Source organism: Meles meles, chromosome 20, assembly GCF_922984935.1.
Source record: "Meles meles chromosome 20, mMelMel3.1 paternal haplotype, whole genome shotgun sequence".
Classification (NCBI taxonomy): Eukaryota; Metazoa; Chordata; class Mammalia; order Carnivora; family Mustelidae; genus Meles; species Meles meles.
The window spans coordinates 50,279,740-50,293,484 of NC_060085.1; the positions used below are offsets into that span (position 1 = coordinate 50,279,740).

A 13,745-nucleotide genomic window follows, 5' to 3' on the forward strand; every position below is an offset into this window, starting at 1 on the left:
AGTCATCTGGAGGCAGGGCTGTGGGAGAACAGTGAGGCAGGAAGACTGCCAGCCAGGTAGCTTAATCAGTATTGATAATGGAATGGAATCACATACTCTAGCCAGATTACTTTCAAATCATTTAAGGTAGTGGGATAAAAGGACAGTTGGCCAGCATGTACTGATAAGAGCCTGAAATGACATAAGAGATGCAAAATACTCTATTTTCCCTAAAATATTATATAATCTTTTGTGCTTTATATTTTTTTGTTTTACTGTCTCATTTACTTTAGATTTTCCATTTATAGTAGGTTTCATATATGTCAGGCCATGAATTTGGTGTTGGCCGCTTAGTAATGAATATAGTTAACCTGATATGGTCCTCTCATGGAGCTGAGAGTCTGGAGCTTTTTTTTTTTTTTTTTTAATGGCCTTAAAATGAGAAAACTGAGTAATTTAAATAACAGTTACTCAGTTTTCTCAAGTCCATCTCCTGGATGGATGTGTTGTTGCTGACCCTGAACTCTATAAGTTTCCAAGGTCTTCTCCCCATCCCAAACAAATTACTGAGAAGGAAGGAGGCAGGGTAGTCTTCATTTCTACAGAAAGATGAAAGAATGATGAGGGAAGCATGCACTTGCTCAAGTTCCCCTGACTTAGGAGCTCCCCAGCCCACCTCCCTCATGTTACTGAATCCTATCTGATTCTCCTAAGACCTTGAGGCTCCATTGGAGCATTTGAGGCTGCATTCCTAAAGAGGTAGCAAGAGATTTCCTGGGGACCTGGCCTTGTGAGTTTCTGCTCCTCACATACACCACTGCACTCAGTGAGCAGCACTGAGCTTTCTGTTAGACTCCTATTTACTTCTGGCCTTTTCAAAAGCTTTCATTTGATTAGAATATCAATGACACAATGGAGCCTTATTAACTGAAAGGAAGGTGTTAAAAGGATATTCACAGGTCAGTAGCTCACATAGTCCCAGATACTGCATGGCCTAGTGGTTGACTTTGGGCATGCTTCTATTTCATCTGAGCCTCATTTCCTTATTGGCAAAGTGGGAATGATAGTAGTTGCTGTATTGGTTGTTGAGGTGAATAAAAGAATCTATGTGAAGCAGAAAATCTTATCTATAGTAAGCACTGGAATTACCAATTATCTTGGTGAGAAGGAAGAAGACATTTTGTCCCTGGTCTGCATCACTGGAGATGCAAGACAAGCTGTGATCATCATGTCCTCTCTAAGGTCATTGTGACTGTGTCATTTGTAGGTCACATCTCTGCCTGACAGATTGAAATAGGGATTTAGCCATAGGTTAGTCCTGGAATATTTTTTTTCTTCTTCTGTCGTCTGTCTTTTTTTTTTTTTTAATTGGCCCGAAAGAGCATACAATCTAAACCAAAGAAATACCATCACTGGTATTTTTATTTCTAAACGTCCCAGCAGTGCCCCACAAGCAATGACCTTTTCATTTAACTCTCTTTAGGGTTTGATGCCTATTTTACGTCCCGCACACTTGAAAACAACAGAAGAAATGTATGGTTTGCTGAATACTGGGAGGAAAACTTCAACTGCAAGTTGACGATTAGTGGGTCAAAGAAAGAAGACACAGATCGCAAATGCACAGGTAATTTCATTCCAGTTGTTCTTCTCCTGGTACTCTACGTGGCCAGCATTGAAATGTCTGCATAGCTGACAGAAGGAAGCTTGGCTGGAGACAAATTGAAAAAGTAAATTGAATTTTACTAGATTGTTCAGAAAATGGAACAGGAGCATAAGTCTTGCAGGACAAGAGTAGAACGGACAAAATTGTATTCTTTTCTGCCTGTCCATCTAACAGTAATTGACATTTTCATTGATTCTTGGAATTCAAAAGGGTCATGTTGCTTTGAATGCTCTCAGTGATAAATATTAGTTCATGTTTTAGCCAGGAGTATGAAGTCATTTTCACATAGACAAAAATCCAGCAAATCCCTCTCAGCACCAGATTTAGCTGTTCTTATGGACCGTACTGTGTATTTGATTAAAGAAACAAAAATACTTGGGTTTAGAGTGATGAGAATTTCAATAATTTCCATAATATCCAAGTTAATGAGTCCGCTGCTATTTAAAATATGCTTAAAAATACTTAATGGGACACCTGGCTTGCTCAGTCAATAGAGCATGTGATTCTTGATATTGGGGTTATGAGTTTGAGCCCCATGTTGGGCTTAGAGTTTACCAAAAAAAAAAACACAAAAAACAAAACCAAACAAACAAAAAACCATAGGCAGCCTCATAGGTAAACTTGCATAATAATTCCAAATTAAAAAACATGTGTGTATGCTAAGCATATGTACGTACATGTATGAAGTAGTCAGAGGATAAACATTCAGTGGTGCATTCACAAATATTTATTGAGCAACTCCTTCTTCTACACAATACTAGGCACCATGCTCTGTTGATAAGCAAGCCAGGTAAAGACCTAGCTTTCATGCTGCTCAGAGAACAGTGGTAGAAAATCGACATTATTCCTGGGAGCTCCCCATGAATACATAATTATAAACTGTAATAAGTGTTCTGAGGGCTATATGGGCATATAACCAAGAAATTTCACTTATATTGAAGGCAGAAGCTGTCTCAAAAGACCTCCTTGAGGAGGAAGTAGGCACCGGCTAGTTAGGTAGAGGGAAGGACAGATAGGAGAATTTCTCATGGAGGAATAACCTGGCAAAAGACTTGCAGCAGGAGAAATTATGGTACCTCTGAGGACAGAAAAAGCAACATTACCTTACTGAAGTACAGTGAATAGGATGAGTATGTCCGCTAAGGCTGCTAGTGTAGAGATGTGGACAAGGAATAAGCCATGTGTGGACATACATGGAATTTGGTCTTTATCCTAAGCATACTGGAACTAAGAGTGGGGGTGGGGGTGGTTACAGAAGCGTGTGACGTGTTCTACCGTCTTATCACCTACTCCTATATTACATAGCAATACCCAATTTCATACTTCAGTAACCTTTATCATTTGTAGCGATGACCTTGAAATACCACAAAACCCCAAAATGTTATTCTGAATGATCTAGACAATGCACTCATGTTAGGTATACTGTTGCTTAGTTTATCATTGCAGTGTGAGTCTTTGAATATTGGCCATCCAGATATGGTAGATTGAACCATTCGACAAACACCTATTAATGAGGAATAATGCATGCAAACCATGGTTCTAAAAACATCAGGAATGGTATGAAGATGGTTTTTCCTCAAAGTGTTTTTGTGAAGGAGAGACAAGATAGGAACAGAGGTATGAGAAAAAATAATGATGCAAAATCAATGTTACATAATTAAATAAACAACTCAATAAATTACAATTCCATATGAACTATATTCTCAATGCCATGGTATATAGCAACAGTGTTTTCAGAAATACGATCTTTAGGGATGCCTGGATGGCTCAGTCATTATGCATCTGCCTTCGTTCGGCTCAGCTCATGATCCCAGCGTCCTGGGATTGACCCCCTCATCAGGCTCCCTGGTCAGCGAGAAGCCTGCTTCTCCCTCTCCCACTCCCCATGCTTCTGTACCCTCTCTCCCTGTGTCTCTGTCAAATAAATAAAATCTTTAAAAAAATATGATCTTTATAATATTGAAGGGAGGGAGGAAAAATTATTTCAATATTGACTAGACTGGGTGAAACAATTCTCAAGAGGAAACTGAAAAAATGAGTTAGACATCTGGATAATTTGTCTGTATGACAAACATCCAGGTACACTAGAAGCATCTATATGATTAATGATAGAAGTTTTTTGGTTCCTTCTGACATTTTGTATTCTGTATAGTCGAGAAGGTAGGATGGATCGTTTTGTGGCCATTAGGATTGTTCTAAGGCCAAACCCCACACTTCCAATGTTTTAACAACACTGTTCTATCTGTAGTGACATTTTCATGTTGATCATCAAGAATTCAGGTTCATAAAAATAAGCTCATGATCAAAATCATTAACTTCAAAAAATATCTCATTCATTCCATGTAAAATATCTGATCACATTTACTAAATTCTGTGACCCAAAATTATTTGAATACTGTCTCTGTTCTCTTTTCTTCCTTACCACTTTAGCAGTTGTAAGATGTACTGTATTGAGTGGAGATAAATACTACTAGCCTCGTTGTGTCTCTTATTCCTGTTACTGGATATGAGTACATGGGTGGTCATGTTTGGTTTTGTTTGTACCACCTTTCCCCAAATCCAGTGAATCCTGTATTCCTCTTTGGAAGTATTCACAAATTACTATTTAAAAATTGCGATCTTTAGAAACAGTTGACCTTTGAACAACATGGGTTGGGACTGCATGGGTCCACTTAAATTGACTGTTTTCCATAAATACAGTACTATAAATGTGTTCTCTTATAACTTTCTTAACATTTTCTTTAGAATACTTTGTGGAATACAGTATGTAATGCCTATAGCATACAAAATATGTGTTCATTAATACATAACTGGTAAGGCCTCCTTGCATCAGTAGGCTATTTGTAAAGTTTTGGAGGAGTCAAAATTCACAGGTGGACTTTTGACTATGCAGAGGGTTGACAATACTAACCACACACATTGTTGAAGAGTCAACTGTGTGCTTCAACTTGGAAGTGGAATAATCAAAGAAAAAGTATGCTGAGATTTGCTAGACTAGACGGAAGGAAGAGATGGAGAGACAGGACCAATCTTATTGTATTGATTAGAGTTCTTGAAACCATGGTGAGAAAATAAGTTTTAATGATGGAAAAGAGTGGATGGGAGAGGGAAATGTTGATAAGCTTAAGGATGTAGATGATAAAAGGGAAAGATGCTTTGGGAATGAGATTCTGAAAACAGAAAGAATAGTCACATTGGAAAGAAATACCCTGATGAGGAAGCAGGCTAAGAAGTCTGGCATTGCAAACAGTTTGGCTCTAGACAGCATAGACCATGGATGTTCTGAGGACTGCAGACAGCAGCCCACCTTGTAGATCTCCGTCTCTAACTGGGTTCTGCTAAAGAATAAGAAAGCCTTAAAATGCTTCTAGGATTTGGGCACAAATTAAAATGCCAACTTGTTTCTCTGTATTTTTTTACATAGCCTCTTTAGCCATAATGAGGTACTTATTATATAGTAACTCCAAGTAGACATTCAATGAGTTAGTCACCTGGCCAGACAACTTTGAAGATGAGGAGTGGGTCCCATACTAGTTGGAGAGAGCAGATTTCTGCAGTCAGGGAATAACAGTGAGTTCTGAAAAGCCAAGATGGTAAAAAGTCATGGTAGGAAGAATGATGAAAAAAATATTACTATTAAGCTGTGTACTCTTGGTAATTTTTTTGTTTGTTTTGTTTTTAAACATATATCACTTTATTTTTTTTTTCTTTTCAGCATAACAGTGTTCATTGTTTTTGCAGCACACCCAGTGCTCCATGCAACACATGCCCTCACTAATACCCACCACCTTATTCCCCCAACCTCCCACCCCCCGCCCCTCTAGACCCTCAGGTTGTTTTTCAGAGTCCACAGTCTCTCATGGTTCACCTCCCCTTCGAATTTCCCTCAACTCCCTTCTCCTCTCCATCTCCCCATGTCCTCCATGTTCTTTGTTATGCTCTGCAAATAAGTGAAACCATATGATACTTAACTCTCTCTGCTTGACTTATTTCGCTCAGAATAATTTCTTCCAGTCCCGTCCATGTTGCTACAAAAGTTGGGTATTCATCTTTTCTGATGGAGGCATAATACTCCATTGTGTATATGGACCACATCTTCCTTATCCATTTGTCCGTCGAAGGGCATCTTGGTTCTTTCCACAGTTTGGCGACCGTGGCCATTGCTGCTATAAACATTGGGGTACAGATGGCCCTTCTTTTCACTACATCTGTATCTTTGGGGTAAATACACCCAACAGTGCAATTGCAGGGTCATAGGGAAGCTCTATTTTTCATTTCTTGAGGAATCTCCACACTATTCTCCAAAGTGGCTGCACCAACTTGCATTCCCACCAACAGTGTAAGAGGTTTCCCCTTTCTCCACATCCTCTCCAACACACGTTGTTTCCTGTCTTGCTAATTTTGGCCATTCTAACTGGTGTCAGGTGGTATCTCAATGTGGTTTTAATTTGAGTCTCCCTGATAGCTAGTGATGATGAGCATTTTTTCATGTGTCTGATAGCCATTGTATGTCTTCATTGGAAAAGTGTCTGTTCATATATTCTGCCCATTTTTGGATATGATTCTCTGTTTTGTGTGTGTTGAGTTTGAGGAGTTCTTTATAGATCCTGGATATCAACTTTTTTCTGTACTGTCATTTGCAAATATCTTCTCCCATTCCGTGGGTTGCCTCTTTGTTTTGTTAACTGTTTCCTTTGCTGTGCAGAAGCTTTTGATCTTGATGAAGTCCCAAAAGTTTATTTTTGCTTTTGTTTCCTTTGCCTTTGGAGACATATCTTGGAAGAAGTTGCTGTGGCTGATATCGAAGCATCCATTCCTGATTAAAACGCTTCAAAGTATAGGGATAGAGGGACATTCCTGAACCTCATAAAATCTATCTACGAAAGATCCACAGCAAATATCATCCTCAATGGGAAAAAGCTTGCAGCCTTCCTATTGAGATCAGGAACACGACAAGGATGCCCACTGTCACCACTCTTGTTCAACATAGTACTAGAAGTCCTAGCAACAGCAATCAGAAAACAAAGAGAAATAAAAGGTATCCAAATTGGCAATGAAGAAGTCAAACTCTCTCTCTTCGCAGATGACATGATTCTTTATATGGAAAACCCCAAAGACTCCACCCCCAAACTATTAGAACTCATACAGCAATTCAGTAATGTGGCAGGATACAAAGTCAGTGTACAGAAATCAGTGGCTTTCTTATACACTAACAATGAAAATACAGAAAGGGAAATTAGAGAATCGATTCCATTTACTATAACACCAAGAACCATAAGATACCTGGGAATAAACCTAACCAAAGAGGTAAGGGATCTGTATTCGAGGAACTACAGAATACTCATGGAAGAAATTGAAGAAGACACAACAAGATGGAAGACCATTCCATGCTCGTGGATTGAAAGAATAAACATTGTTAAAATGTCTATACTACCTAGGGCAATCTATACTTTTAATGCCATCCCGATCAAAATTCCGTTGGTGGCATCACAAATCCGGACTTCAAGCTCTATTACAAAGCTGTGATCACCAAGACAGCGTGGTACTGGCATAAAAACAGACACATAGACCAGTGGAACAGAGTAGAGAGCCTAGATATGGACCCTCAACTCTATGGTCAAATAATCTTTGATAAAACAGGAAAAAATATACAGTGGAAAAAAGACAGTCTCTTCAATAAATGGTGCTGGGAAAACTGGACAGCTATATGTAGAAGAATGAAACTCGACCATTCTTTTACACTGTACACAAAGATAAATTCAAAATGGATAAAAGACCTCAATGTGAGACAGGAATCCATCAGAATCTTAGAGGAGAACATAGGCAGTAACCTCTTTGATATCAGCCATAGCAACTTCTTCCAAGATATGTACTCTTGATAATTTAACTTGGAGATAGATGTGTCTGAATTCTTATAGAAACGTAGCTTGAGCAACCAGGCAATTCTTATTGCTATAAATGATCCATATGCATTTAAATGCTCCTTCAAACAAGGAAAGCTGCCATAGTCTTCAATATTTTAAGAACATCCAACTTTGCTTGATACCCAATTCCTAGTTCTCTCAACCTTAAGAGCTAGTCCTTCTTCATCCTACCTTCCCTGGTGATTGCCAGATTTATATGGATACAAACTAAGATTTGCTGGTGACCCATCCTGCTCATGGGTTAGCTTGACTGACATCCCACACGGGGACATGTTAAGTTTTTTGTGGTTTAAACTTTCACAGAAAACACAAACTCTGAAAGATACTATGCTGTTTCATAGTAGACCTAGATTTTTTCAGGGACATAGTGCTAGCTACGCATACTAATGTCCTTCTAGATACTTCCAGAATAAAGTAACTTCTTCTAGATAGACTACAGAATAAAGTAAGTCTCTCTCAATACTTCTAGAAGTATACTTGTAGACTATTTGTTGTTTGGGAACCGAAAGGTCAGATGTGATTTTTCTTTTCTGTGCTTCCCCACTCCTACCCCTACCACTCCTACCCCACTAGCTAAATGTGTTTATCCTTAACACTTAGCAGTATATTGTTGACACAAAGACCAGTTTAGAATATGATCTTTTGGGGCACCTGGGTGGCTCAGTGGATTAAGCGCTGCCTTCGGTCATGATCTCAAGGTCCTGAGATCGAGCCCCGCGTCGGGCTCTCTGCTCCGCAAGGAGCCTTCTTCCTCCTTTCTCTCTGCCTGCCTCTCTGCCTACTTGTGATCTCTCTCTCTGTCAAATAAATAAAATCTTTAAAAAAAAAAAAAAGGAAGAAGACACTGATCCTCTTTAGAATATGATCTTTTGGGGGAATGACATGTTTTTTATGGAGATACCAAGGTTAAGGGAAGAAGGGAAAGTACCCAGGTGGTGATATTCCTGAAAAAGAAAGTTGGGGCCATCCTGGAGTGCAAAAAATCACTCTACCAAAGTGTTTAAGAAACCAGTTTTGGGCATGAAAGAGGCCTGTGTTTATGTTTCAGAGCTATCCCTGAATGATCTCATGAGAGACTGGATATTATTTAGCTTTTCAAAACATTTTCTCCTATTTGAAATGGGAATAATAAAGCTTTACACCTGAAGTTGTTGTAGGAAGCACATTAGGTACCTTGGCATCTAAAATGATACTGGCATATGAAAGCTCAGTAATGTGGGAGCCTGATTGGCTCAGTCAGTTAAGTGTCTGCCTTCCACTCGGGTCATGATCCCTGGGTCCTGGGATAGAGTCCCACATTGGGCTTCCTGCTCAGTGGGGATTCTTCTCCCTCTCCTCTCTCTCCTTCTCCCCCTACCTGTGCATTTTCTCTCTCTCTCTCTCTAATAAATAAAATCTTGAAAGAATATATAAAAAAACTGATTAATTGTAACAATCACCTGCCATTTGGGGCTGAGTGCAGTTGCCTGTGAGGGTTTCATGAAGATCCTATTGCCTCATGTTAATGCTGTAGAAAATCAGGCTGTATATCAAAATTTTCCAGGAAAACACAGCCAGGGAATTGAATAAGAATGTAAATATGGACAGACACTTTTCAGTGGGATACAAATTACATAGTGATATAACGAGATAGCAAAAGTTTACAGACAGGCAGGTAACTTCATGCTGTGATAGAATATGAAGCTCAGGGCTTCAAAAATTTCAGTGCCATAATGTAGAGTGTGTGTCCAAGCATCCCTGGGACTTGGTACATGAGGTGTCTGGCAAGTCCAACTTTTGTGCCATTTTATCTCTGACGTGCTGTATCTTTATGTGGTTGGCAGCATCTCTAAGGTCTTTGCTTTCAAGCCCATTTTTTAAACTCAGAAGGGTGTTCTGAGAATCTGCATGCGCTTGCCTATTGCAGCCCATAAAAATTATCACTCTGTCATATCTTATGACTTACACAGAACATTTGTCTAACTAACATTACTCTTCTGCCAAATGCCATGTTGCGGATACTGATTCATCAGAGTTACCTCTTTACTGAACAGAAGGAACTCAGCATTTAGAAATCCATCATCCCATGAAGGGACAATTTGACTTTCAAAGATTTGTTTTCCTTTTGAAATGACAGAGGATGCATAAATTGATGACTTTGAAAAAAAAAATTGTTTTCCATGCTAGTGCTTGCAAGTGCTACAAAAAGCAAATTCGATTTTGATTTGAGTCCCTAATCAATCAGTGGTTATTGTGGAAAGCTATCAGAGGCTTAAGAGCATACTCTGGTAAATGATCACATTTTGGGAGAATTCTTAAACTATCTTTTTCTTTACACCTCACTTCTCAAATCTAATAGTTTAAGTAAAGGTCGCTTTCTTGGTGGAGCAAAAAAAAAGTTTAAGAAAAGTTGTTAATGAATAAACCATGTATTTCTCAAGTTTTCATTCATTTCTCATGGGATCCAGGCCCATCAGAGCCTACATAATTTAACAAGTCTATCAAGACAAAGGAAGAACACTTAAGTAAGTCAAGTGCTTTGAGAATATATGTGCAGAAAGCATTTGACTATACTAATTAATTTTTCCTGCCATTTTATCTTATTCTGAATTGACCTTTAATTGTTATATAGATGTTCTGTTGCAACACCTAATATACCCAGCATGATTGAGGAATCCACATCAAAGTGTTACAGATAAAGTCTAACCACTTGGTGCTCTGACTTTTTGAAGTCCTTTTGATGAGAAGCAATGTAAAATACCATTTTTATACCCTAGTGCCTTTTTAAATAAAAGTTCAAGGCAGATTAATTATGACTTAGTTTACATATAGCAACCATGATGGAATTCTGTGTTACTAGGTTCTTTGTTGAAATTTGTAGTCTGACTTACCTCTAGAAATCAAAATATTGGTTGACATTTCTCTTGCTACCATCACACTTAAATCTGACCCTACCTTCTTTCTGAATGGCTGATCTCTGTCTATATGGTAAGTTTTTTAAAACAAATTAAAATTTACTGAGCATTCATTCTAGCTACATTTTTTTCCCATGACCCAGTCACCCTATCACTTCTTTCCCACCCCATAGCAACCCTCAGTTTGTTTAATGAGATTAAGAGTCTCCTGTGGTTTGTCTTCCTCCAGAACACATCTTGTTTCATTTTTTCCTTCCCTACCTCCCAACAACCCCCACTCTGCCTATCAAATTCCTCATATCAGAGAGAAAATATAATTCTTTTTCTCTGATTGACTTATTTCGCTCAGCATAATACACTCTAGTTCCATCCACATCATTGCAAATGGCAAAATTTCATTTTTTGATGGCTGCATAGTATTCTATTGTATATATATATACCACATCTTCTTTATCCATTCATCTGTTGATGAACATCTAGGTTCTTTCCATAGTTTGGCTATTGTGGACATTGCTGTTATAAACACTCAGGTGCATGTGCCCCTTCAGATCACTACATTTGTATCTTTAGGATAAATACCCAGTAGTGCAATTGCTGGGTCATAGGGTAGCTCTATTTTCAACTTTTTGAGGAACCTCCCTGCTGTTTTCCAGAGTGGCTGCACCAGCTTGCATTTCCGCCAAACGTGTAGGAGGGTTCCCCTTTCTCCACAACCTTGCCAACTTCTGGCATTTCCTGACTTGTTAATTTTAGCCATTCTGACCAGTGTGAGGTGGTATCTCACTATGGTTTTGATGTGTATTTCCCTGATGGAGAGTGATGTTGAGCACTTTTTCACGTATCTGTTAGCCATCTGGATGTCTTCTTTGCAGAAATGTCTGTTCATGTTTTCTGCCCATTCCTTTCCTTTTTTTTTTTTTTAAGATTTTATTTATTTGAGAGAGAGAGAGCGAATTAGAGAGCATGAGAGGAGAGAGGTCAGCTGGAGAAGCAGACTCCCTGCTGAGCTGGGAGTCCGATGTGGGACTTGATCCTGGGACTCCAGGATCATGACCTGAGCTGAAGGCAGCTGCTTAACCAACTGAGCCACTCAGGTGCCCTTCTACCCATTTCTTTATTGGATTATTTTTTCTTCGGTGTTGACTATGATAAGTTCTTTACAGATTTTAGAGTACTAAACATTTATCTGATAAGTCGTTTGCGAATATCTTCTCCCATTCTATCAGTTGTCTTTTGGTTTTGACTGTTTCCTTGACTATGCAAAAGCTTTTGATCTTGATGACATCCCAATAGTTCATTTTTGCCCTTGTTTCCAATGCCAATAGTTCATTTTTGCCCTTGATTCCCTTGCCTTTGATGATGTTTCTAAGAAGAGGTTGCTATGGCTGAGGTCAAAGAGGTTGCTGCCTGTTTTCTCTTCAAGGATTTTGTTGGATTCCTATCTCACATCGAGGTCTTTCATCCATTTTGGAGTCTATTTTTGTGGGTTGTGTAAGGAAATGTCCAGTTTCATTCTTCTGCATGTGGCTGTCCAATTTTCCCAACACCATTTGTTGAAGAGACTGTCTTTTTTTCCATTGGACATTCTTTCCTGCTTTGTCAAAGATTAGTTGACCATAGAGTTGAGGGTCTATCTATGGGCTCTCTATTCTGTTCCATTAATCTGTGTGTCTGTTTTTGTGCCAGTACCATACTATCCTGATGGTGACAGCTTTCTAATAGAGCTTGAAGTCGGAATTGTGACGCCACCAACTTTGGCTTTCTTTTTCAACATTCCTCTGACTATTCGAGACCTTTTCTGGTTCCATATAAATTTTAGGATTATTTGTTCCATTTCTTTGGAAAAAAAATGGTTGGGATTTTGATAGAGATTTCATTAAATGTGTAGATTGCTTTAGGTAGCATAGACAATTTCACAATATTTGTTCTTCCAATCCATGAGCATGGAAATTTTTTCCATTTCTTTGTGTCTTCCTCAATTTATTTCATGAGTACTTTATAGTACTTTATAATAATTTACAGATTATTTACCTCTTTGTTTAGGTTTATTCCTAGATATCTTGTGCTTTAAGGTGCAATTGTAAATGGGATTGACTCCTTAATTTCTGTTTCTTTGTGTCTTTCTGCCATTGTATAGAAATGCAACTGATTTCTGTGCATTGATCTTATATTCTGACACTTTACTGAATTCCTGTATAAGTTCTAGCAGTTTTGGAGTGGAGTCTTTGGTGTTTTCCACATAAAGTATCATATTATCTGCAGAGAGTGAGAGTTTGACTTCTTCTTTGCCAATTTGGATGCCTTTTATTTCTTTTTGTTGTCTGATTTCTGAGGCTAGGACTTCGAGTATTATGTTGAATAGCAGTGGTGATAGTGGACATCCCTGCCATGTTCCTGACCTGAGGGGAAAAGCTCTCAGTTTTTCCCCATTGAGAATGATATTCACTGTGGATTTTTCACAGATGGCTTTGATGGTATTGAGGTATGTATCCACTATCCCTACACTTTGAAAAGTTTTGATCAGGAAAGGATGCTGTACTTTGTCAAATGTTTTTTCAGCACGTATTGAGAGTATCAGATGGTTCTTGTTCTTTCTTTTATTAATGTATTGTATCACATTGATTGATTTGTGAATGTTGAACCATGCTTGCAGTCCAGGAATAAATCCCACTTTGTCGTGGTCAATAATCCTTTTTATGTACTGTTGGATCCTATTGGCTGGTATTTTGGTGAGAATTTTTGCATCCATGTTCATCAAGCATATTGGTCTGTAATTCTCCTCTTTGAGGGAGTCTTTTTCTGGTTTTGGGATCAAGGTAATGCTGGCCTCATAAAATGAATTTGGAAGTTTTCCTTCCATTTCTATTTTTTGGGAACTGTTTCAGGAGAATAGGTATTAGTTCTTCTTTAAATGTTTGGTTGAATTCCCCTGGGAATCCATCTGGCCCTGGGCTTTTGTTTTTTGGGGATATTTTTGATGACTGCTTCAATCTCCTTACTAGTTATGGGTCTGTGCATATTTTCTATTTCTTCCTTGTTCAGTTTGGTAGTTTATATGTCTCTAGGAATGCATCCATTTCTTGCAGATTGTCAAATCTGCTGGTGTGTAGTTGCTCATAATATGTTCTTATAATTATATTTCTTTGGTAATGGTTATGATCTTTCCTGTTTCATTTATGATTTTATTAATTTGGGTCCTTTCTCTTTTCTTTTTGAGAAGTCTGGCCAGGGGTTTATCAATCTTATTAATTCTTTCAAAGAACCAGCTCCTAGTTTCATTGAACT

The 13,745-nt window shown here is 38.4% G+C and overlaps 1 protein-coding gene across 3 annotated transcripts in view; it reads left to right on the top strand.

Moving 5' to 3' along the window:
* Window positions 1-13,745, top strand: part of GRM7 (glutamate metabotropic receptor 7) — a 921,897-nt gene that overhangs the window by 559,126 nt on the left and 349,026 nt on the right. For all 3 annotated transcript variants that reach the window (XM_045989695.1, XM_045989696.1, XM_045989697.1), the window contains exon 5: window positions 1,463-1,603. In XM_045989695.1, the coding sequence (XP_045845651.1) occupies window positions 1,463-1,603 (141 nt within the window). The remainder of the gene's footprint in view (window positions 1-1,462; window positions 1,604-13,745) is intronic.